The 26,332-nt window shown below is 41.7% G+C and overlaps 1 protein-coding gene across 1 annotated transcript in view; it reads right to left on the reverse strand.

Annotated features, from left to right (window-relative positions):
- The window catches only part of EDIL3 (EGF like repeats and discoidin domains 3), a 392,377-nt gene that overhangs the window by 195,077 nt on the left and 170,968 nt on the right, over positions 1 to 26,332 (reverse strand). The window contains exon 4 of the mRNA XM_073344422.1: positions 13,878 to 14,006. Within this exon, the coding sequence (XP_073200523.1) occupies positions 13,878 to 14,006 (129 nt within the window). The remainder of the gene's footprint in view (positions 1 to 13,877; positions 14,007 to 26,332) is intronic.

A 26,332-nucleotide genomic window follows, 5' to 3' on the forward strand; every position in this document is an offset into this window, starting at 1 on the left:
ATCTCTGTGTGTATATAAAGTCTGCTGCAGTTTCCACGGTATGCATCTGATGAAGTGAGCTGTAGCTCACGAAAGCTCATGCTCAAATAAATTGGTTAGTCTCTAAGGTGCCACAAGTACTCCTTTTCTTTTTGAGAATATATCATGTGACACACTGCCAAACCTGAATCGTTTCTAAGAATTAATATCCCTGTAATCACTTGGTAACAGAAACATTATTAACAGACCTATGTTAAGAAACAACTCATGTTTTTATTCTGTTCAGAGGCTGTTTTTCTTTCTAGTCTCTTAATGCCAAATTATTGTTGAGAAAGCACTGGGAGCCTTCAGGTAGCAGACAGCTTTCAAATGGAGAAGGCTAAGCCCATTACAAAAATAAAATGTCCAATGTGTACATTTCCAGAAAGCCTCCTGTGAAAATATAGCAATAGAGCACTTTGCAGTAAGTATTTCCTTCCATTCTCAAAGTCCCGGAGATGGAAGGAAATTACTACATTGATCTATAAGAAAATGACTTTTTCATTCTTTCAGAACCAACACAAACCACCACTTTTTGGAGGAGAATTGAAATAAACATGTGTTTACTGAGAGTTTAAAGCAGAAATTGAAAGAAAAAAAACCCCACAAAAAATAAAACCACACTGATGCCATAGCTAATAGCTTTGGCTTGTTTGAATATATAATATTGAAGAAAATTGAAAATATGTACATAGTACACACTGTATGATAAAAACACAGTGTTAAGTAATAAAGAAGGAGCTTTAAAAAATACAGAAAATTGGGCTCTCTTTTGTAGTCCTTATCCAGGCAATCCTCTATTTGCGAGAGTGAGGCGTGCAGCCTCGTGTCCATTATAATATAATAAAATAATTCATCCTGAATAAGCACAAGACATTAAAAAAATCCAAAATCAAAATACTAGAAAACTGAAATCCTAAAGAAACAGGATCTCTCAAATTACTAAACTCTATTTGTAATGTTTGTTAGTTATTAAACAGCTATAATATTAAAGGAGGACTTGTGGCACCTTAGAGACTAACCAATTTATTTGAGCATGAGCTTTCGTGAGCTACAGCTCACTTCATCAGATGCATACCGTGGAAACTGCAGTAGACAGTATATACACACAGAGACCATGCACATTGTAGGGAGAGTGGTCACTTTGGATGAGCTATTACCAGCAGGAGAGTGAGTTTGTGTGTGTATGGGGGTGGGGGGGTGAGAAAACCTGGATTTATGCTGGAAATAGCCCACCTTGATTATCATGCACATTGTAGGGAGAGTGGTCACTTTGGATAAGCTATTACCAGCAGGAGATTGAGTTTGTGTGTGTGGTTTTTGAAGGGGGGTGAGGGGGTGAGAGAACCTGGATTTGTGCAGGAAATGGCCCACCTTGATTATCATACACATTGTGAAGAGAGTGGTCACTTTGGATGGGCTATTACCAGCAGGAGAGTGAGTTTGGGGGGGGGGGGGGAGGGTGAGAAAACCTGGATTTGTGCTGGAAATGGCCCAACTTGATGATCACTTTAGATAAGCTATCACCAGCAGGACAGTGAGGTGGGATGGGGTATTGTTTCATGGTCTCTGTGTATATACTGTCTACTGCAGTTTCCACGGTATGCATCCGATGAAGTGAGCTGTAGCTCACGAAAGCTCATGCTCAAATAAATTGGTTAGTCTCTAAGTAATCCTTTTCTTTTTGTAAAGACAGACTAACACGGCTGTTACTCTGAAAGCTATAATATTAGGATCTATATGCAGTTCATATAAAGTGATAGGACTCCACTCCTTTCTAAAGAATATACACAATACTGAATATATTCTGAAAGGGATTAACATTTTGATAGTTTTGTAAACATGTTTCTATGTAATATTGGTAAGAAACACACTTGGTATTTTTCCATAATGTATTTAGGAAAATAACTAACTAACTACCCTCTTATGAGAAGATCCATTACAGAAGCACTATATTTTAATACTTACACTACCTTATAAGACAAATGTTAAGGTTATGATGAAATTTTAGCTGTTACAGAATTTAAAGGGGAAGCAATTTTTTTATTCAGTATATCACTTTTTTATTATATGGGCACTTGAAGTCCATTCTCCAAGGTTATCCGGGGCCCAGTCTGCATTCTTTTTCTAACCAGACTTGCATTACACTTCAATATAGGATTTGGCTCAGACTGACATTCTTTAGCATTTAATTATGAAGTAAAGTATGAAGGAGACATTGTTCCATATCTGTTTTATACAATTCATGTTGTATGTAGAGATTAGAAAGTTCTCTAATTCTGCTGCTGCTAATTCTAACAACAGTCTGCATATGTATAATTTAAAATGATAATGGTATCTTGTTCTGCAGGAAAATAATTTCTTCCAATTGTAGAAAGGTGCTTTCACTTACACTATAGCAACAAGAGGGTTTGTTACAATATTTCAGTCAACCTGTGGTTTAGCCAGCTTGCACCTACAGTGAAATTCACTCCTCTGTAGAGGACGCATACAAGGCCAATACACCATTTAAGTCCCACTTATGCCCTATTGTGAGGTCACTATGGATGCAAAGTCATGCACATTGGAGAGGGAAAAGATGAAGTACTCATACACTTTAATGGGGTCTAAATTAACTATATCACTTCAGGAAAGGGACTTGGGCTCCACGATAGACAATGTAGTGAAGACCTCAACAAAATGTACAGCTGTGGCCAAAAGAGCAAACAAGATAGTAAGAGGTATAAGGAATGGAAAAATATTGTCCAACCATTATATAGATCAATTGTGTTGCCTCCTCTGGAATATTGTGTGCAATACTGGTCATCACATCACAAAACTGATATTGCAGAACTGGAGGGGCCTTAGAGGAGGGCAATGAGAATGATTAGGGGCATGGAAAAAATGCCATATGAAGAGAGACTGAAAATATTGGGTTTACCGCACAAAGGAGATGAATAAGAAGGGGCATTATAGAAGTATACAAAATTATAAATTCTATAGAGTTGGTAGCTCAGATGCTTTTCTTCTTCCAGTCTCATAACACAAGAACATGGGACATTCAAAGAAATTGAAAGGTAGCTAGTACAAAACTCAAAAGGAAATACCTTTTCGTACAACATATTATTTGACTTTGAAACTCATTGCTACAGAAGTCACATCCAAGAACTTAGCAAGATTCAAAAAGGGAATGAGCATTTATACGAACAAGAATATTCAGTGTTATAATAGTTATAATGCTATCAAAATAATTTAATGTTTCAGGTCTTAAACCAATCTTTAACTATTAGGGAATAGGATAAAAATCTTCATGTAGAGGTAGACTATGCAATATCTGTCTACGGTGAGGTTTCTTTCTCCGAATGATTGGATTGTCCCTTCTGCTTATAACCCATTGAAGCACTCATTGGTCTCTCAAAACTTTAACATGAGGCATTACTGGCTCAACTTCCTAAAATTCTATGAATGGAGTCAACTTCTGCTGTTTTACCTCTTGTCAAGTTTGATGGATGTCCTTTCAGTCATCTTAAACTACTCCTGATGATCTGACTACTACAGCTTGCATTTTTTCCCCTCTACAAGGCTTCTGTTCTAGGAAAATACTGTAATGAATGTTTTTCCTTCCAGTCAGCTCTCATAAGGTCCATCTCATCAATGTCAAACATTTCCAACCAAGTCTACAACCAATTGTTTTGGTTCAGCAAAGTTCTGAAAGTTCCTAAATGAATGACAGTGCTATTTGCTCTTCTTCACTCCTTATCTAAGCAAGGAGTTATATAAGCAATCACCTGAGGGAAGAGTTTTGAGGTTTTACTGAATTTTACATTGACATTATTATTTCATATTAAGACTGTTTTATTCCACAGCGTGTGTATTGGAGTGATATTAATATTCCTGTTCAATTTATATACAAGGTTAAAGGCAAAATAAGTTTTCTTAAAACAAGAGTCCCTCTCTATGTGAAATTTGAGCTTATTAAAAATGTGATTTACTTTTCACCATATACACTGTTTACCTTTTATATTGCAATCAGTTTGGGCAGGGAAACTAGACTATTAAGAGTCAGTGTCACTTTCTGTGTACAAGCACCTTTTCTTTGATCAGGACATGCAGGTGAAGGGAACAGAAACAAGGATGGATTTAAGCAGCAGGATGCAATTTCAGGCTATGTCGACACTATCACTTATGTCACTCAGAGGTATGAAAAAGCCACCCCCGAGCAACTTAAGTTACACCAACCTAAGTGCCAGTGTGGACAGCACTATGTGATGCCAGTGTGGACGCACTGTGTCGCTTACAGGGGATAGAGTATTTAAGCTGACAGGAGAGCTCTCTCCTGTCGACTTAGAGTGGCTACATTAGAGATGTTACGGTGGCGCAGCTGCATCAGTGCAGCTGTAAGCTCTATACTGTAGCCAGTAGCCTTAGTAACTTACCAATGGGGAGGGTGTGATAATCAGGGTCCAGAATCGGAGGAGAGGGGGTCTGAACCCAAAGAATAAGCAATTGAATCAACTGGTCTATGAATACAATGTGTGTAAGTAAACCTGATAGTCATAAAAATTAATGGAAAGATATTTCAAACTGAAAAGAAAACTCCAGTCTTGGAAAAGTAAGGGAGGATGATGTTTCCCCTACTCTTTGTAGCCATGAATTACCACAGTCTGAGAGAGAGGGGGAAAACTGCAAATGCTGTTAAAAGGAAAGGGGTTTGAAGTGAAGACTCTCCAGAAATGAAGGGCCAGCATCTAAGTAAGCTGTTGTCCATAAATCACTGGATCACCTCTATGGTAGAGGGCATGCTGAGAAACTGTTAAGAGAAAATAGGTAGCTCATATCAGGGAGGGGAATTTAGCTAATATGGAAGTGTAAGCCTGAGGTTGCATCTTTATAGTTATTTTCTGTGTAACTTGTTATGTGTTTGCTTTTTCTTACTATTTCATCTTTGAATCTGATGTTTATCTTAAATAGACATTTTATTTTTACCCCAAGCAGGTGTCTGTTGTGCAATCTGAGTGGAGTGTGCAGTCCCAAGTGGACTGCTAACTGAGGACAGGCTTTACTTCTTTGGGGGGTCAAGAACCATAAGAGCAAAGTCCAAGAGTCTGGTAGTTAAGAACTCAGGGGATGGATTTAGGGAGACTCAGGACCAGAAGGGCTATTGGGGTCACCCTGCAAGCAGGAACTACGCAGGTGGAAGCCAGGGTGAGACCTTCATGTGTGTAGGCTGACTACTGGTGTCAGAGCTCTGAGCTACAGCAGAATAGCATTAGGGCATTCAAAGTTACAAGGCAAGCAGTGACAGAACACCTTATTCAGGCTCGCCAATAGCAATGCTGGGCCCCAGATCCAGGGTCGTCCCTGGAGCGGGGTGCGGGTAGGGTGAAAGTGACAAATCCGTCACTTCAGGGACCTCCTGTCACTTCTAGGCACGCGCCACCATTGCGGGCCCCACGCTTTGGGGGGACATGGCACAATTGGCCAGCGCAGTTATGCGTGCCTCGGAGCCCTGTGGCCCAACTAGGCAATTTAAAATGGCCCAGGGCTCCCAGCCACCGCCACTGCTACAGTGGCGGCGGCCGGGGCCCCCAGGCCCTTTTAAATCGCCAAGGCCCCTGGGCAATTGTCCTGTTTGCCCCCCACCATCAGAGGGCCTGTCCTTATTGGTCTGGGTGATCCCCAGAAGGTCACAGAGGGATATTATCTGTCCACTCCCCTCACACACTAGGTACTTAATTGAGTTGAGTGTGGGGTACAGGACTCCCATCATATAACCGATAACTCTGGGTAGTCTCTCTTCAACCCATTCCTAGAACTCAGTTCACTTCAGAATCTCTTTTTCTTCTGCCTCATAGGGGGCAAGAGCCAATCAGACACCCTCATTTCTCCCAATTAGCCAATGGGAGGCAGAAGTTCCTCCCCATCCCCAAGGCATACTACCATGTGTACCTTGAAGCTCACGGAGATGCTAAGCTTCAGGTTGTCTGGGCATGAGTTCTGCCACCTCACCTCCCCTTCACAGGAGGTGACTGTTCCCCTGCTGGTCTGACCAGATTTCCCTGCCTCCTGCTGAGGACTGTTCCAGTATCCCTTGCACGGTATAATACTATTACTTAGGTTCATAAACACTGCCGGGGAATGTTCAGACTAAAATATGTTCATTGATTTTTTTTAAAATTACAAAATCATATCTATTCATATTAGGTATTTTAAAAATCCTTTACCAAAATCTAAAGTTTCTAAAGCAGCTAAAATCAAATGATATTTCCTTTAAAGGCACCAGCTGAAAACAGTTCCTTTTATCTTATCTGTGCTAAACAGTTATATAGTACTGGTATAAGGGGGTGGTCTGAGCATATTATTTTTTCCATATTTCTTTAAACAGTGAAAGCCAAAATTTCAGCTAATTCAAGTTCTTCAGAAACATTTTGATTTTGTCCAATGTGAGTTTTCCAGCAGAAACTGTTGCATTGGAAGATTTCCTCTGAGCTCTAGTGAACATCACCCAAACTTGCCACCTTTACTTGAATCTAAATTAGAATTCTGGAACTCATTACTTTTCTTGATAAATAGCTACTGACATTAGTAGCCCCACTGACTGTTCACTAGTGGGAATAAGAGGTTCTCAGTCTTACCCCCTGGGATTAGAGCATCCTATGAGCATGAGACAGGCTGTATGGGGCTTTCCTGGTCACCAGAACACAGGGTATTAACTACAGCTCAGCCATCTAATCTATTTATTTTAGAGTTGCTTATTGTGCTCAGTGTAATACCTAAGCACTGAACAAACACTATGTCGTGTACTTTTTCTGAACACCTGTGCACAGGAAGGAGGAAGAGAATAAGGCAGGATTAGATACTACAGACTGGCCAGTCTCCATAAGAGGAAAGCAGGAAACTCCATAAAAAGTTATTTGGGAGACAAAAAGAAGAGACTTGGGGAACTCTTGGAGCCAGAAGGCCCCTACCTCAGTCACAAAAGGACTGAGGCGGTCTTAGGTGCTGACTCCATGGGTGCTCCAGGGCTGCAGCACCCACAGAAAAAAAATGGCGGCTGCTTAGCACCCAATGGCAGCCCCCTTGTCAGCCCCTCCCCCGCCCTCCAAGCGCCTCCCTCTCAGCACCTCCCACCCACCATGGATCAACCGTTCCATGGTGTGCAGGAGGCACTGGGGGGAGATGGGGGAACAGCAAGAGCAGGGCGTGCCCCGTGGGACGGGTCAGACCAGGGCAGGGTAGGGGCAGGAACCGGGGCAGGAAGAGGTGGGGTGGGGGTGGTGATTTGGGGAAGAGGTGGAGTGGGGGCAGGGCCAGGGGTGGAGCCGGGGGGAGCACCCCCACCCTCCCCAGCACATTAGAAAGTCAGCACCTATGGAGGTGGTAACCGAGACTTTGAACCCAGTCTGGTTTTCTAGCAGTGCAGGGCATTTTTGTATTGTTGTAAGTATCTCCCCTTAAGACCCTAAGAATATAAACCATATCCCAGCCAAACCCCCAGATCTGAACATCCCCAGGTTTCAGGGGGATTCATAATTTTCACTTGACTTTTTCAGTGTGGGCCTGTCTCTTGTTTCAGTCTGTCTAGTGGCAGGCAGTATCTCATTCACTTCATTCATTTACATATACAAGGGTAATCTTCCCAGGCAGAAGACAGAAAAATACAGTTTTAAAATAAAGTCTTGGATTCTTCAGAACAAATCGAAAACCAGGGAAAGACCCCAAAACTGTGAAATAGATGGATTTTCTACAGCTGTGCCTCTGGATAACTCAGTTTCTCTTTTGAGTAAGATTAAGAGGTATAGACAGTGTTACAGTATATGATTACAGGGTAACAGTCTCCTACTGCAAAAACTAAAGCAAAGCTGAAGCATTAGCCACAATAAATATCAAGGCATTTGTTCTCAGAGCAGCCGCTATTTGCCCTGTATTATTATCTCTCATACACATGATTAATTAATGATGTTGATCATGTAAAGTTTTATGCTGAATGTTGATTCAGTAGTACAGATCACACTATCTCTCTGTTTTAAAAGGTGCATTCAGACAAACTTTGTTTGTCATTCGCAGTCCTAAAAGTGAAGTATAATAAACTCTAATTATGCTTGCTTCTGATGAATGGCAAGTATTTATATTTACATAACTTTCAACCATAAAGATCCCAAGGCAGTAGAGAAATTGACTTTGTTCTCATCTGAATGATGAGAAGTAGTGTAATTCCCACTATAGCTATGCTGCGTCAGAGCCTGACTCAATACTGACTCAGAGCCTGATTTTGCTGCTGTTGCTCACCAGGTTGACTTCATGTGGCTAACTTCTCACCAGTGTGAGTAAAGCATTTGAAAACTAGACCTTCATATATGTACAAAAACACTATACAATGTAAGTGATGGTTGCAGAGAGGGAGACTGCTATGTACTAATATTTAATTTTAATGTCAGGAATATTTAATAGTTCCCTACTCCTAGAGCAGGTCCCATGCAATCATGACACTTCAGTGAAGATATTAGAACTAGATTTGAGGTATCTGGGTTTTCCCATACAAATCCATCCCTGCTTTTTGTTATGATCCCTGACTGTCTGGCAATGATGTTATTTAGAGTATCTTCCTCCCCAGTTTTCCAAGTGGAGTATCAGAAACTTTTGAGACAAGTGTTGACACTTAATATGTAACACTGCAATCAAACACGGCATATGAAATCAGTAAAATTAATACTGTTCTTTTATAATTTACATACCAATTATTTACCTGATCAAAAGGTCAGGGTGTCTCAGAAATATTGATTTGATTCTGGTTAACAGGAATGACAGAATGTCAGCTTCTGGAGTGTATCTTGATTGCAAAATCAATCATCCAGCATAATTGATTTAGCAGGAGAATATTAAACATTAAAGAAATCTGAGATAAAACTAAATTAGTGTGTGATCTTTTAGAGATCTTAATAGTTTTAGAAGATGTTATATATCTTAGAATGGGGTTATTTTAATTTAACTTCTTATGCTGGACCAATTTTGACAGATTTTTAATTTGAATTGTAACGAGTTTGCAATTGACTTCCTACACAGGAAAGGAGCAGTTTAGAGTCCTAATTTTTCATAAGTTCATAAAATTTTGTGCTGCAAAGGATTTTGGCTAAAAGAGACAGCAGTGTGCTTGAAGTGTTTGGAAAACTCCATTTGAGATGACTGGATTTGTGCATATCATTTTCTATTAATAAGATGACAGAATTTATATGAGCTTGTGTTGTCCAGGAGAGGGCTGAACAGTACCAGATGCACATTTCTGGGGGAAAGTCTAGGACTGAGAATTTGCTGGTGTTGTTCTGCAGTGTAATTCACGAGCGGCTGGCCATAGCATTCAGACAGTATAGCTGGGAGTAATTTACATGCAGGAGCGGTTGCTCTCACAGCAAAGCAGTGTAAAAGGTACCCTAGGTTGGAGAATTGAGGGGACACAGCTGTTCAGTCCAGATCATACCCTGGGTAAAATGTCACATTTATACATAGGTAGAACAGGGATCTTTTTTTCCCCGAGCAAACAGTAAATTCACCAAATAATGCACTTTTTGGAACATGAAAACTATTCATGAATTCTGATAGAATTTGGTGAATAGATTCCCTGCCCCACACACCCACCATGGCCATTTTGAAATGAAATGTTACAACTTTGCATTTCAAAATTGAGATTTTGTTTTCCCTTATATTAAAGCAGCTTTTAGAAAGAAACAAAGATGAAACAAAGGAAAATGTAGTTCTGTGAAAGAATAGTGGTAGCTGTTCTATTAGTGTAGACAGAACATTATAAAACAGATTTTCCATTAATTACCATGAAAACAACTTAAGCTAACATCACTTATTAACATGTCTGTTGCTTAATGACTGCATTCTATATTTAAGAATCTGCATATAATACAAGAGTTGCTATCTTAAGTACACTTTGATGTCTAATTTTATTAGACAATAAATATGTAGTGTGTAATCCTGAATAAATAGTCAGAGCCTATAATGCAGTATTAAGCCAAGTAAGAATCACCCACTATTGTTTTTTAGTAGGTTTCTTTCCACAGTCCAGCTGGTGCTATTTGACTAAATCCTGAGGTACATATTTCAGTTTGTTGATATTTTCTCCAAGACTTCTTTCTACTTGGCTTCCTACAAATTTAGTTCAACTCCAGATTATGTTACTCAAGTATCTTTATTTGGAATATAGCAAAGGTATGCTGAGTTAGTAAGACTCAAACACAGGGGGTGGATTGAGGGTACATCACAGACCCAAAGTTACACAGAAAACCTCCTCCTTTATATACATTTACACATATGTTGCATTACTATAGATTACCTTACATGCTTTTGGAGTGGTTTTGCTACTTTGTAGGCACCAATCCCTGTACAACGTGCTCCGTCTACATACTATCCATGCAGAACCTACTCTTTTCCACTTTTTAGGTTCCAGACTTATTTTATCCACTGTTATTATAAATTCCCTTTTCCACTAGTGTGGTCCAGATCCGGTGTGCTGTTTAACAGTCTTGACCGTTAATTTATTTTGAAGTTTGTGTAATAGAGTGCATATGGCGGATAGTTAAGGCTTTTGGCTGCAGGGGTAAAATACTAATCCCCTCTCCTTTCTTCATGGCTTGGTTGAATTTATTAGTTAAGGAGTTAATTTTGAGGTTTAGTTTTGAACACTGGCAGAATTTTATAGGGACACCCCAACTCTTGTGCCACTCAGTATGGTTTCCAATGTTTTTTTTGTTTTTGTTTTGTTTTGTTGTAGGGTTTTTGTGGCACGGGAGTTGGGGTCTCCCTCTAAAACTCTGGATAGTACGCCCTCCGACACCCATGCATAGCATGGTAGATTACTTCTTTTGCTTTTATGACCTTAAGCATGGTGCTGTAGGGTTTCGCCACAAGACCAGGTGAACACTTATTGTCTGCCTTAGCAGCACACTGACATCTCTGCCCTTTTAAATGGATAGGGAGAGTGACATGAATAGCTTTGCAGATTCTGTACATGTCTAATACTACCCTAAGCTGTAAGAAAGCTCCCAACATTGGAAACTATCACCACTGCATGAATGCAAATTTACAAAACAAAAGGGGAAGAAACTATTTTTTGCTTCTTTCTTTACATATTTTAATGTGCCTTGAGCTAACTTGCATTAACCCAGCTTTGTCTTTATTTCATGGGTCTAGCAAGTATACAAAGGGGCCAAGTCTGTCCTATACCAAGTGTGGACCATACCACCTCATCTTCGGGAAAATGCGGTATGGAGCCTGATTTGGAATCATGATTTCAGTTCCACTTGATGCTCAGTCAGGTCTTCTTTGGCATTGAACCATGCCTTGGTCTGTTGTACTTCCACCTTATTTTTCCCATCACACTTTTTTGCACTTGCAAAATTTGCCTTTGCAATTTCTGTACTCAGGCCACTGATAGGGCTACAGTAGCCAGACGGGCTACAACTGGGTTAACTATATTCTTCCACAATCTCATTCATCTTTTTATTAAGGCCTTGCAAGGGGAAAAGCCTTGGATCTGTATTCCCTAGCTCTTAATTGCTGCCTGTTACATTCACCCCTTTTCTTAATTTGGATTTGATGATAGGGATGATCACTGGATGATAGGGAATGTGAAACTTCCGATCAGTGTCTAGCAGGATGTCATTTCTTTAATGACTGAGACCACAAATCTACTACCACAGTCTGAGTCAATTATGTTAGGAACTCCACATCTGCAGAACAGATTATACACCAATTGTTCTGCTGTAGTTAGGGCAGCCATATTTTTCATAGTGAAAGCTTCCACCCAATGTGAAAAAGCATTCACGACTACCAGCCCATATTTGTTACCCCTTGGTGCTAACAGCAACTCCCCAGTACAGTCAATTTGAGTTCATTCCCATGGACTCCCGGATGCCTGTCTCATAAAAGCTCTTCTATGTTGTTAGACGGATTATGTCTGACGCAAACCACACAAGCATTAAAATGTTCCTTCAGGTCCTTTTCCCATTAGGGCCACCACCCCATTTTTGCCAATCTGTCTTTGGCTTCTGGCTGTTTGAGGCGAGCACCCACACTGGACCCATGCACCCATAGCAGCAGATCTTTTCTCATATTCCATGGTACAATCCATAACAAACCATCTTCTGTTTTTGCACATAGGAGTCCTTGCTCTATTACTAGGTCCTGACCTTTTCCCTTCACTTCCTGGCTGCAGACTTGCTCCCAAAGCAGTCCTAATTCCAAATCCTGTTTTTGAATGCTTTGCAACTGCCTTGCCTTAGCTTGTTGCAATTGCCTCGAGTGAGAACTGCTACCATGTGGCTTTCAAAGAGGTCTCCCACAGCCAGGGCGGTCCAGTTACTGCTGCATCTTGGCTGCTAAGTCGGTTGCCTGATAACTTTTTACCAGGGACCCTCTTTTCCTGTGCAGCTGAATTTTAACCATGTCCACTCTGTCAAACTATTTGACAATATTGTCCAACATTTGCACATGGTACTGAATTTAATCTTTCTTCTGTCAGTAGCTGATACTTGTTTTGAGCCCACCAAGCTAGAATTAACACTGCTCTGTCAAGCCAGGCCTATAGAGTTAACCTTCTCACTATTTAGCCATTGCCTTGCAATTGCATCAAGATATAGAATCTTCAGAAGAACCACATGGTGACTTAATCCAGAAAGTAAAACACAACATTTGGAGTATGGCTTCTTCTTGCACAAACCCTAATTCCACTAATGCCGAATGAGTTAAATGAATCATTCAAGAGCTCTGAACTTCTATTTAACTTTCCTACTGTTCTAGATCATGGAGTCTCATTTATTGGATGAGAACATGACAGCAGAGTTCATGGTCTAGTTACTCTTTTGATGATAAATATTCATGACTCCTATTGATCAGCCTTTTGCTGATGAACTACTACTGACATATTAATTGGAGACCCTTGAGGCATACATTTGCTGCATAATTAAAGTAAAAGCTGTTCTTTTGCTAAAATCTGGGTATTGGCTAAGTGTAATAGGGTGGGACTCCCTTCATATAGTTTTTAATAAACTCCAGAGATGTCACTGACAGTTTAGGAACTATCCCTTTCTACAGTGTGAGATTTACTATTAATGATTTATGTAGAGTAGGACTTGATTATCAATACAATTCTTCAGACCTGTAATTATACATGCTTAAAAGGTAAACAATATCAATATGATGATCATAACGTAATGTGAGATTTAAGTAAGAAGTGTGTGGACCAAGTAAGTAAGTGGAAAGTGGACCAAATATTGGGCTTTAAAACATCAAATTTAGAAGTCCATCCTTTTTAAATCTGAAGCATCCAACCCTCAGGAAAATCTTTCCACTGAATTAAACAGCATGATTTAGACTACTCCACTTTGTTTCTTATCAAAGTGAGATGAGGAGGAAGATCTAGAAAATTAACTAAAATAAAAATCTCCTTTTAACTACCCTTTATATTTTCAGCTGTCGTTAATCAAATTAATCAGCATCAGACAAAACCCAAAGCCTTTTCTTCACTGTACTATTAGAGACATCAGGCCAACGTCTGTTCTCCGTTACACTCACAGTAAATGAGAGCAGAATTTGGTTAGTCTTTCTTTAGAACTGTATTTTTAGTATAAGCTCAAACAATTTACCTTTTGTTTCATTTCCTGTCAATGGCTCAGCACCAACAATCATGAGAAAAAGTAATTTTAAATTGGTAGTGTTCTCAATATTCAACAGCACTAACCTGGTCATGGCATAAAGACCTACTAATTAGATGTCCCAGGAAATGAGAACAGGTGTCAGTATTAACACTGCAGACATAGAAAGAGATTTTAAAGGCTCTTGTCCATAAATCTAATAAAAGTTACACTATTGAAACTTACTGTGCTGGCAGTGAATTCCATTAAATCCCTTTGGACATTTACAGACGTATCCTATGAATGTATCCCCTCGATACGCTTCACTAATTTCACAAATTCCACCATTATGACAGGGATTAGGAAGGCAAGGTCCTGAAAGATAAAAATACAGTAGTAATTTAAGTGTTTTCATTTAACCCCCATATTATATATTCCACTAACCCACTAAAATCTATCCTTCACTTCATTCAGATTACTTACCATTGTAGGTTTTATTAACATAAAGAATTATGAAACATGTCACTCTTTATTAATCACATAATTATTTTTTTAGTAGAAGAGAAGCACATGGGATTAAGGTGCCTGATCTTGCTCCCATTGAAAACAATAGGTGTTTTACCACTTATGTTAATGAGGTAATGCATATTCAGCAAGTGACTCTTATGGCAGTTACTCATTTGCATACAATTCCTAGACCTACAAGGCTTACCAGGTATGCAAGGAGTTTCACCTCAAGTATACCTTCACAGCCCCTACATGGGGCTTTAGTGGTATGAAGGATGTCGTGTACTGGGTGAGCTTCACTTTGAGAACATGTGACAGTATACACCAGTTATTAGGTTATCTGAACCAATTTTCCCTTCTATGGTAAGCAACTTCTTAACTTATCTGTTTCAAATCAGTTCTAAGAGTTAATTTCATAAATGAAATCACTTCTTTCTACTACACACATGCTATGATAGCTAAAATAAAATTTCTGCATAAAACTGAGATCTAATTGTTTGTCAGTCTCTCATTCACGGTGGGTGTTTTGGTAGAGTTTCTAAGTACAGTAAATGTTATTTTTATATAGACTGTGGATGCCTTGAAATAACTAGACTATGTTAAATCTAGGTCAGTTGTTTATTCTTTTCTTTTCAACTGTTTTGTGTTGAAAGCATTTACCATTCACTGTGGTTTTAATATCTCAGTTACACTGATCAATAAAATTCCTATAAGAATAAATTTTTGCATTAGATAAAGATTGTTTCCAGTCTTACATCACAAAGAATTGGTAGTCAGTGATCTGTATGTTTAAAAATCAATAATATGCCTTAAAAAATTCTCAAGTGAGCACTACAAAACTATTTTATTTACACTCTTTACCACCCCCAACTCCTCTCCGCATACACACACAAGCTAATCTCCATTCTTGAAATGCAGTGGTATAAGCCTTGTAATTATTCAGCTACTTAAAATCTTATTTTGTGGTAGAAAGAGAAAATATTTTCCATCCTAAGGGCTACCAGGGACACGCAGCAGTGCCACATGAAAATCAAGGAACTGAGGTAGGCATACCAGAAGGCAAGGGAGGCGAACAGTCTACAGCAGCAAACCCACCACAACCCCCAAGAGCAGCGTGGATACCTCTGAGGAGTTGGAGTTCCAGGTCAGAGCAGGCAGTGCTGAGGAGGAGGTCTCAGATGAGGAAGAGGAGGAGGAGAATAGGAGACAGGCAAGTGGGGGATCCATTTTCCTGGAGAGCCAGGAGCTGTTTGTAACCCTAAAGCAGCCCAACTGGTCGCAGAACAGCACGCGGCTGAGCGTGATGCCAGGGAAGGAACCTCTGATGAGTATGCAATTTCAAGTAGTACTTTGGGGTCAAATGTTCTTATATCCTATTTTTTAATTAAAATTAACAAGGTGAGGTCGAGTGACTATCTGCTTCCCAGTGGCTGCATGAGCTAGGCAGAGGATGCCCCACAAAAAAGACTGTTTATGTATATAGGGATGGCCTGGGACTCCTCCAAAGAGATCTCCAGGAACCTTTCATAGAAGTATTCTGCAATCCATTGCAGACGGTTTCTGGGGAGGGCTTCCTTATTTCTTCTACCACAGTAGGATACTTTCCCGTGCCACTCCAGTATTAATTTGGCTGGCATCGTTGCAATATACAGCATAGCAGCATAAGGACCCGATCTGTACCTGGATGCTTGCAACATCTGTTCCCTTGCCACCACTGTTACCCTCAGGAGAGTGATATCAGCTAGGGTCATCTAGGGGAGATGGTGGTAGTTTTCATTTCAACTGCTCGGACCACAAACAATAGTGCCTGTGCAAACAATAGTGTCTTTGCTCCCTTCATCAATGGTTTCCAAAATATGGCTGTAGTTTAGGTGGCAGGGGTCAGCACTGACCTCAGTAACTGCAAGCCTCGGGCAACCGCTAGCATCAGTGGCACTAGGGAGTTGGTTGTGGGGAAGGGAAATTTTGTGGTGCTCACTCACCACCACAAGCACCCTCTCCCCTTCCCCAGCACAGGTTTTGCCAAGGCTTGCAGTTTGGGAAGGTGAACACTGGTCCCCAATCTCCAGACAATATCCAAGTTACAAAGGGGAGGTGGCTCTGGACATGGTGTGGGTTGCCCACCCAATGCTGCTGATGGTCCGGCGCCCATGCCTCAGGGCTATATTCACCATGGCTGGGACAGCAAACCAGTTCAATGCATACCTTGTGTAAATGAAAATGTTCTGCCTTAAACTTCCATGAAGTAAGGGGAGTGACTTTTATAGAGTAACTCTGCACTAGACACTGGTCTGTACTGACAGTAGTTGCTTTGTGCTTTCCATGGCTTATAGCTGAAAGTGCGGCCTTCAGCTCTTCCTCTACACCAGCAGAGAGGCTCTCCCAGATAAGATAAAGGTGAAAGAGATCACGTGATGACATGTTTAATGAGATAATGAATGCCTCTGGGACAGCAGACCCTGAGCAGAGTGCATGAAGGATTTCTCTCTGAAAAACTGGACACCGCGAGCAGGAGAGCAGCCCAGGAGCATGAGCATGGCAGGCAGCAGACGCTGGGGATTCTGAAGGAAGAAATAGACATTTTTGAGGCATCTGGCTGACCTTCAGGAGAAACACCTTGAGGCTAGACTCCCTCTGCAGCCCCTGCACAACAGCATTCCAACATTGCTGTATTTCCCCTCCCCCTCCCCCTCTCCCAAACATTCCAGGAGGTGAGGCAGGGAATGTAATATCCCTTCCACTCAACTCCAGGGGAGGGTCCAAAGAAAAAAAGCCGCATATATGATGTTGTGTGACAAGCAAGGCTACTGAGCTTTTAAAGACAAAATGAATGTGTTTTTCCCCTCCCAATTTTATTCCACCATGTGTCCAAGCTTAAATTCTATTTGTGATCATGAAGTTTCAGCATGTTTGGTCAAAGAAGTCCATGTCTTAAGAATGAATTAATTTTTATTCATTTAAAAGGGGGTGGAGTGGAGGGGAGAAACAGGGAAAGTGAGGCAATAGAGGGGATGTGTTGGAGACAAAAACCCAACATCCACAGTAAGGTTCACACTATGGGAAGGCACAATGCAGAGAAGCTGTGCACATTACTGTGGCTCATTACTGAAATGGGTTTTCAAAGCCTCCCTGAGGCACAGTGCTTCATGCTGAGCTCTTCTTATAGTCTTGGTATCAGGTGTGGTTAGATGTTTGGCTGCGTGTGTGTGTTCTCCCTGTGTGCTGTTCCAGCTCGGCGCACACAGCTGGCACAGCAGACCTTGACTGAACCGCCCAATAATCTGTCTGCTCAAAATTAGCAGACAGCCTTTCCTTCTCCGTGCCCCATCCCTGTGGAAACTTCTCTTCCTTTGCCTCACAGATATTATGAAGTCGGGAGCTATAACTGTGGGACAATTGCTTTCCCTGAGGTCTAAGCTAGCAAGCAAATTGCGCCAGTGACCCTTTAAACAGCCAGAGGCTCATTCAGCCACTATTCTGCACTTGCTACACCTATTGTTGAACTGATCCAGTTGCTGCTATCCAGATGTCCGGTATATGGCTTCATGAGCCACTGGAGTAAGGGGTAGTCTGGGTCTTCCAGGATCGCTATTGGCATTTCAACATCACTAGTGGTTCTTTTGCATTCCAAAAAGAAAGTCCCTGCTTGCAGGTTTCTGAACAGACCTGTGTTCTTAAAGATGCACGTGTCATGCACCTTTCCCTCACCATCCCACATTGATGGTGGTAAAATGGCCCCAGTGATCCACCAGTGCTTGCAACACCATTGAAAAGTAACCTTTTGTTTTTGTACTCTTTGGCAAAGTGGTTGGATACCAAGATAGGGAGATGCGTGCCATATATCGCCTCACTGTAGTTAGGGAACCCCATCGAGTATTTTCTGCACATTGCCCAGAGTCACAACCCTTCTTTGCAAAAAGTGATTAATGGCCCTGCATACTCAGATCACAATAGCCCCCACAGTGAATTTACCAACTCCAAATTGATTCTCCACTGACTGCTGACAATCTGGCGTTGCCAGCTTCCGCACAGCGATCGCCACTCGCTTTTCCACTGTCAGACCAGGTCTCATTTTAGTGTCGCTGAGTGGCAGGGCTGTGGGGAGCTCTGCACACAGTTCTTGGAAAGTGGCTTTATGCATATGAAAATTCTGCAGCCACTGATCAACATCTCATAACTGCATAATGATGTGTTTCCACCAGTCAGCGCTTGTTTCTCAGGACCAAAAAATGGCGCTCCACCATGTTCAGCTGCTGAGTGACTGCCAGAAGCAACCAGGAATTGTTTCATACTATGGCTTCCAGCAGGGCTTCTTGAAGGACATTGTAGTGTTCTGTACAGCAGCCCCTCTCGTGGCTCTGGAAATATGCAGGATAAGCTGTGTGGTGTTTGTAATGCTAACAACAGCACACAGCTGAGCAGGGTCCATGCTTCTCAGGTGATATGGCATACATGTAGCTATGCCAGTCTTTTGAAAAAAGGCACAAAATATGATCGGTTCCAGTTGAAATCAGAAGAGGTAGGGAGAAAACTACATTATGGACATTGAAGTCATCCCTGTGAGAATGTTTTGGTTCCGTGAGGCATTGCAAGCCCTTCCCAAAACCCCTGCAGAAAGTTGCAGTGTGGGATAGCTACCTACAGTACAGCGCTCTCTGCATCGATGCAAGCACTGCTACTGAGGACGCACTCCACCGACACAAAGAGTATGGTGTGGACAAGCACTACCGACTTAATTACTGCGGCGGCTGGATGTTGACTTAACTGAAGTCAACTTAAGATTGCAGTGTAACATTGCCCATAGTTTACTGTCAAACAACACTGGGAAATGAATGATTTAAAGTTAAAAGAGCTGTAAGTTTCATTTTGGGGGGCTCTGTCTTTAACTTTCAGCAAGACAATACCAGAGAACTAGATATGAATAAGATTGCTGACAGTTTCATCCAGAAAGCTACAGTGAGACATAATGTCTTTAAACTGGGACATTAGTGAAGACAGCTTGTAGGTGATTGCATGATTTTAATAGTCTGTAATTCATGATAATGTAATTATGTAGTTCATAATAATTTAATCATTATTAAAATAGTAAAGATGCCAATGATAGACACATTCAGTAAACCAGAATATGAAAGAAGTGTATAAAATATGCTGAAAATACACTCCCCCCAAAACTGGCAGAGTGCTTACTCCCTGCCCCCTCCCCAACACACACACCTCTTGAGAAGCACCCACCGGCAAAAACAAAAGTCCGGCCTGTGACGTTTCACTCCATATTCTTTATGAAAATATGCTTATGATATGGGTATGACATAACTGAGATATACTTTATGCAAGATGGCTCATGTAAGATATCATTGGAAAGGTCACACACCACACACCATAAAATTGAGCCAGCCTGTCCCTGAACAGAAGGGATGGAGAAGGAGAGGTCACCACTAGATCGCTGTCCTAGACACACAAGTCAAAATGGATGCTGAGCGGTTGGGCGGGGAGCTGGCTGGTTAAACCCAGAACCAGAGGATCTTCTCCTCTGGGATTCATGGCCCTTCCAGGAGTAGTCCTGCTGCTTTATAGGAAGGGAGGACTGTCCGAAAAAACACTGTGGCCAGTATTGCTGCTGTTTCTTCTGAGCACTGTAGTGGTGTATCTTCATGGCCAGAATATCTATTCCCAAAGAATTCTGAAGCCATGTGGATCTCCTCATAGTCACAGCAATGCCATAATTTTGTCTGACGCATCTGCCAAGTCCGAAGCTGACTACAACAGGGCCTTGGCCACCATAAGACCTTCCACAATGAATACCATAAACTCTTCCGTGGAAGGTTCTGACAACTTGTCCACAAACTTAGACATGGCCACGCACTTGACAAAGTCATATTTAGAGCTCAATGCCTGCTGGTTCATGATGCACATTTGCAGGAAAGAGGAGGTGTGAATCTTCCTCCCCATTAAATCCATCCTTTTGGATTCTTTGTCCTTAGGAGTAGACTTACACCTTCCTTGCCATGCCCTGCCACTTGCTGCCATTACCACTAGAGAGTTACGGGCCAGCTGGGAGTAAAAACCCTCAAAACCCTGCACAGAAATGAAGTAACACCTCTCTGAATGCTTTGCCATGGGAGACAATGAAGCTGGAGAATACCAAAGGGATTTTGCACGTTCCAAAAGAGCCTCATTTATCAGAAGGTCTACTTTTCCTGAAGCTGATGATTGGAGAATATCCAGCTGTTTATGCATATTCTTCCATTGGAATTCTATCTGGAAAGCTAAGGTACAAGCCATATGCCTCAGGGCATCCTGTTATGCCATAAAGTCCTCAGACACTGAGGGAGAGGAAGTCTGCTGTGCCAACAATGGGTCCTGTTTTTGAACCACAGGATTTAGTTGGAGTAACGGTGGAGATCCAAAGGGAATTGACTCACCAGCCACTTGCCGCTGAGATGGTTTGGGAGTAAGGGCCCCATCGGTATTGGTGATCTTTGGAGCAGTTCAAGGAGTGGGACTTCAGGGAAGGAGGAGTGTCACAAAGATTCCAAAGAGGCAGCTAGGTGTATGGATGAGTCACTGGTGGCCAGCAGGCACCGGGTCAAGAGCCCCTGTCCCAGCTGTGATGTTGATCTCAGTACCAATAGGTGATCTGAGGATGATCTCTGGAGCCTATCCAATGAGGAGAGGAAAGAAATTTCTGACCTGGATCTTGAGGTGTCCCAGAGGTTCTCAGATAACAACAGGGTAGCCAGCCCCAATGGGACAAACAAATGATCAGACTTGTCTGAAGCCCAATATGGGGGCAGCATTGGTGCCAAGGAGGAATGGGGGATCTGCAATGGCAGTACCGGGATGAGAGATACACCCGGTACCAGGACAGATGAGACTCAGGACAGTACTGAATATGACAAAGGGGTCTGAGCCAAGAGAATGACAATGCTGAAGTATGTATGCACCAATATTGAGGGGGCCTTTGGTGCTCGACCTAGTGTCGGCCTCAACTTCAAAGTCTGAAGCCTGGGTAGTACAAGCTATGATGCCAGTGAGCTCAGTAGCTCTGTGATGAAGCTAGAAGGTACCAACACCAGCAAACCAATGGAGAGTCCTGACTGAGAGGCAAAACAGTCTGATGCCACTTGGTATGCTGCCAGCATGGAGACAGTCAGCATTGGTACTGATGCCATTGGTACTGATCTCAACGGACGCCCCATGGCTGGAACCAGAGTCAATGGTAGGGCTCTTGCTGCACTCGGCATGGTACTGGGAAGTGGTTAGACAGACCTGCTTCATCCCACGTACCAGAAGGAATACGGTGTTAATCAGCACTCCTCTTAGAAATAGAGGAGGAATTCCTCCCAAGTCTTGGAATGGTTCCAATTTATTTTATGGGCCCTCTTCCTCTTGGGGAAAAACGCCAGGGCCCCAAGCAGCATTACCCGAAGCAGCATTTCTTGCCAGGTCCAAAGGTGACTGCCAACTACATGAGGGCCTCAGTGCTGAAGCTGCTGCTTCAGTCACAAGTCTTTCGCCACCTGAGTCCTCTCTGTGAATGATTTGCAAATGGAACACCAGATACCCTGGATGGATAATGCTTGAACCCTAGTGAGGGCATCACACAGGGCAGCCAACTGCTCTTACCTCGTACTACACTAACCCTAACATTAACCTAATTAGTATGTACAAAAGAAAAAAATTCTCAGAAACTGAGACTGAAAGCTCCGACTCTAGCCATGGACCGTGAGAAAGACCTGAAGGTGTTGTGGCAATGCCACCCTCATACGGCCAAGGGAGGGACTGTGGCCACAGGGCATGAGCACCTCCCTTGCGGGGACTTAGGCAAAGTTCTCCGGCTCCAGTGTGCTGGAATACACACCTCCATTTACTTGAAGAGGAATATAAGATTCAGAACTGAATTCTGAGACTTGGGCCTACCCCTCAGTGGCTTACATGTTCATTTATTCAGCAACATAATAAACATATTGATAACGTGTCAGTCTCTCTAACTAGTTTCAGTCTCTTCTAGCATTCTTTTGGAAAAAAAGATTATTAATATGCTAACTATTCCGATTGTTTTTGTAGTTATGGATTGGGATACTAGTATTTTTATTCTAACTACATATGTAGCAGACTGACAATATCCTCCCATGCCCTGGAGAAACCCTATGGAATTAAGATAAACTTTACTGAATAAAGTTAAACATTATTGCATTAGGTTTAATATCTTTGAGGATCATTGTACTAAAACTGCAATTGTGTATGTGTTACTCTGGAATTGCATGTATCTGCTCTAGGAGGAGAGGGATGCTAATGTAATTCTTCTGGTTATCAGCCCTTTGAAGCCACCCACGTCCCCCAAGGGGTTTGCTTATACTTGTTCAACAGACAAAGAAAGGAGTTTTTGATAAATAATCTGGTTTTAAACAGGCTCAAGGCATTCTTCCTGTTCCAGCAACTGGACAGGACCCTTAGTCCACAGAGGGCCCCAGTCCTTAGGGAATGTTTGGATGGACTGGGCCTATTGAGGACCCCTAAGACTGGGTGCTTGTTCTGAACTGAAGCTAAGATCAACTCAAAACCACAAGGAAACCTCTTGAGTGGGGTATTGATGGACTGCTCCTCCCAGAGCCCACATTAGGGTTGGGGTGATTTCTGGTAAGCTTATCAGCATGCGTGTAGATTCTCTAGTCATTTTAAAAAGTTTTCTCTATAATGCTTGTTACTTTAAGAATAAAATAGGATTGCTTAGAAAGTACTGTGAGGTAACCTACAACTGTGGGCAGTCACACTGATAACCAGAGTTTTGCAGCAGGACTGGGATCCTACGAGTGCCTCGGGACTCGCTCCCATAATAGTGGGAACGGGATAAAATTGAACAAACAGTGTGGGAGCAGGTGGGAGTGGGTACCGTGGGGCGGAATGGGATTAAAAAAAATAGTCCCGCAAAGTGTTCTACTGTTAACCATCTCGGAAGAGAAAGCAAGTAGGCCTGTTTAGACAGCTTGTCCAGTTAGAATGGAGTGAGATGCAGGCAATGGTTGGGGAGCGGAATCCCTGAGAGTGGGTGCTCTTGCTAGACCACTGAGGAGAGATACAGATGCAGTTGCAGCCACAACAGCGCTTTAATGTGGCTGTGTAGTTGCAATACCAGCGCTGTAAAAAAAACAAACACCCCAATGAGGGGAGTAGCTGCCAGTGCTGGGAGTGCTGGGAGTGCACTGTCTACACTGCCAATTTACAGCGCTGAAACTTGCAGCACTCAGGGGTGTGTTTTTTCACTCCCCGAGTGACAAAGTTTCAGTGCAGTAAAGTGGCAGTGTAGACAAGGCCTTAGTAACTAGTAGTATGTTTTGTTTGTTTCTGTTTCTTTTAAAAGAAACTGGTACTTCAGAAAAAATGTATTTGAAAGCCATGCCAACATTTTAATTAAAGGAGTCTCACTGAAAGCCAGAGAACACCAATCAGCTAATTTGCACTCGTTAAACATTTTGTTTACTAAAAGAAATGAATTACAAATGCTAGTTAGCCTGATTTACATTCTAAAAGAAGGAATGACTAAAATTAAATTAGGCACTAACTTTACAGTTCTCTGTTTTTGGGGTATCTCTAAAGAACTACCTCTTTGAGTCCCTGATGCAGCAAAGTAATTAAATGTGTGTGTAACTTCAAGCATGTGAGTAGTCTTACTGAAGTCCGTGAGATTACTCCCATGCTTAAGTACCTTTCTGCATCAAGGTCCTATTCTTTGCAAACCATCATTTTCGCCCCAGTTCTGCGCAAAGACGTGTGCATGGGGGTTTGACTGTACACCTCTCTTTGGAGGATCAGGGGATTACATCTCTTTAGATATATGCATCCCACAGATGACATTATATTATCAGTGGAATGAAAAACCCAACTTTCACTTTGATTGACATTCTGTGTTATTTACATCATCTATACAGACAACAAAGTTTGTAACCACCCTTCTTTAGAACCTAATCTTGTAAAATTACTTTTAAAACACAATGGACTTCAGGGATTTGTTTTTTCATCAATAGTGCTGTAATACTTTTGTAGGTAATCTTTAAGGAGCTTCTAACACAAAGAGAACAACATTTGATCAATATTAATGAGTAGTTGAATTCAACAGTATGCTTTCCAGGCATTTTTATCCATGTTCATTTAAAGTAATGTCAACAAGATTAATTGCACACTAGAAGTAATAAATCTATTCAGTTTGCTGCTCTTTTGAGTCTTCCTCTATACAATTCCATTGGCAATAGCCAACAGTAATAAGTGGAATTAATCTTCAAAAGTTAAGAACATTGATATTCAATTGGAATCCCATGCTGCATGAGAAAGATACTAAAAGTTAACTTAAAAGATGGCAGCTGTTGAATTTTTTAGAAGCTGTGACTGAAATATCTGAGGTTTTTATACAATGGAATTTAAAAACATGTTCTCAATGGAATAGCAAAGGGACTTAAGGCAGAAACATGTTAATTCTTTGCCTTTTTGACAAGAACAGTCAATTTAATCTCCATAAAAATGTATACACTTGGGATAACCCAACCTTGTGCTGGTGACTGAACATTTGAAAAATGAGACAAGTTGTTTGTATTTAAAATACCAAAGCACTGAAATGGGAAAATGATTTCCTGCCATTCCAAGTAAAACGTAGTTTGACAATGATAATAAATACTAAAAATAGATGAATCAGTTTGGAATGATCTGAAAGCTTAGTTTTGATATGAGGGATGTGCAAACTAATGTTTCAAATAAGACAGAAATGGAATTTCTTTGCACTTCCTATTTCTTCCAAGATTTCCAGCCCTACTTTTCTGTCTTTTGTGCAGCCTGCCATTTCTGGGAAGAAGATTGTTGAATCAATCTTTGTAAAGCACACTGGAAGATGAAAAACACTATATAAACCAGGGAGTGGTGATGAGATGGGTTATGAAAATTCAACCACCACCACTCCAGTGTATTCAAATATGGGGCAGACATAATTAGGCAGCAGGCCTTAGACACACAAGGGGCGCGTGCATGGGTGGGGAAGGGGAGGGGGGAAGCTGCAAGGACCAGTTAGTGGAAGTGTCTAGATATTTTATGGGGAAGAGTGGCAAGACTTCAGCTCCGTATGTGCCAGTAGAGCTGAGCTTCTGGGAAATGCTGGCTACATGTATGAAGCAAAGCATCCTAGCACCCTCCTTCCAGTGCCCAGGAAGCACTGATTATACTGAAGAAAGTAAAACTCCAAGACATTGTTGCTCAGGCAGTGAACCCTCTTCCCAGTCCTCAGCCCAGCTCAGTCTTATGTGAGGCATAACTGAGCTCATTCTGAGCAAAAGTGGAAGTATTATTAAAATGTATATCAAAGGCAACCATTGAGTTAAAATGGCTAGCAGCAGAGCTGTTTACAAACAGCACACCAGGAGGCAAGGTAGGAAACAGAGTGAGAAAACAGCTGCAGAGCTGACAGCAGCCATTTTGTAGCTGCTTAAAGGGCTAGAAAGCATGGATGGGCGGGGCAGCGGGGAGGGGGCACAGCACCCCAGCACCCTCTACTCTCCCTTAAGCAAGGAGGATATTTTGGATGTGGAGCTCTCTCATAGATCTCACAACTGTAAATATTGTGAGTGCTCTTTAGGACTCTCTTTCTCTGTAAGGTGTCCGGGGCAAATTGATGTTCACTATTCACTACCAGTATACACAAATGCTGTCTGGAAGAACAATACAAGCCTCCCCATGTGTCATAAATATAAAGGGAAGGATAAACCCCTTTAAAATCCCTCCTGGCCAGAGAAAAAATCCTCTCACCTGTAAAGGGTTAAGAAGCTAAAGGTAACCTCGCTGGCACCTGACCAAAATGACCAATGAGGAGACAAGATACTTTCAAAAGCTGGGAGGAGGGAGAGAAACAAAGGGTCTGTGTCTGTCGGTATGCTGCTTTTGCCGGGGATAGAACAGGAATGGAGTCTTAGAACTTTTAGTAAGTAATCTAGCTAGGTATGTGTTAGAGTATGATTTCTTTAAATGGCTGAGAAAAGAACTGTGCTGAATAGAATGACTATTCCTGTCTGTGTGTCTTTTTTGTAACTTAAGATTTTGCCTAGAGGGATTCTCTATGTTTTGAATCTAATTACCCTGTAAGGTATCTACCATCCTGATTTTACAGGGGTGATTCCTTTACTTCTATTTACTTCTATTTCTATTAAAAGTCTTCT

Source organism: Lepidochelys kempii, chromosome 5, assembly GCF_965140265.1.
Source record: "Lepidochelys kempii isolate rLepKem1 chromosome 5, rLepKem1.hap2, whole genome shotgun sequence".
In the NCBI taxonomy this organism is placed as follows: domain Eukaryota; kingdom Metazoa; phylum Chordata; order Testudines; family Cheloniidae; genus Lepidochelys; species Lepidochelys kempii.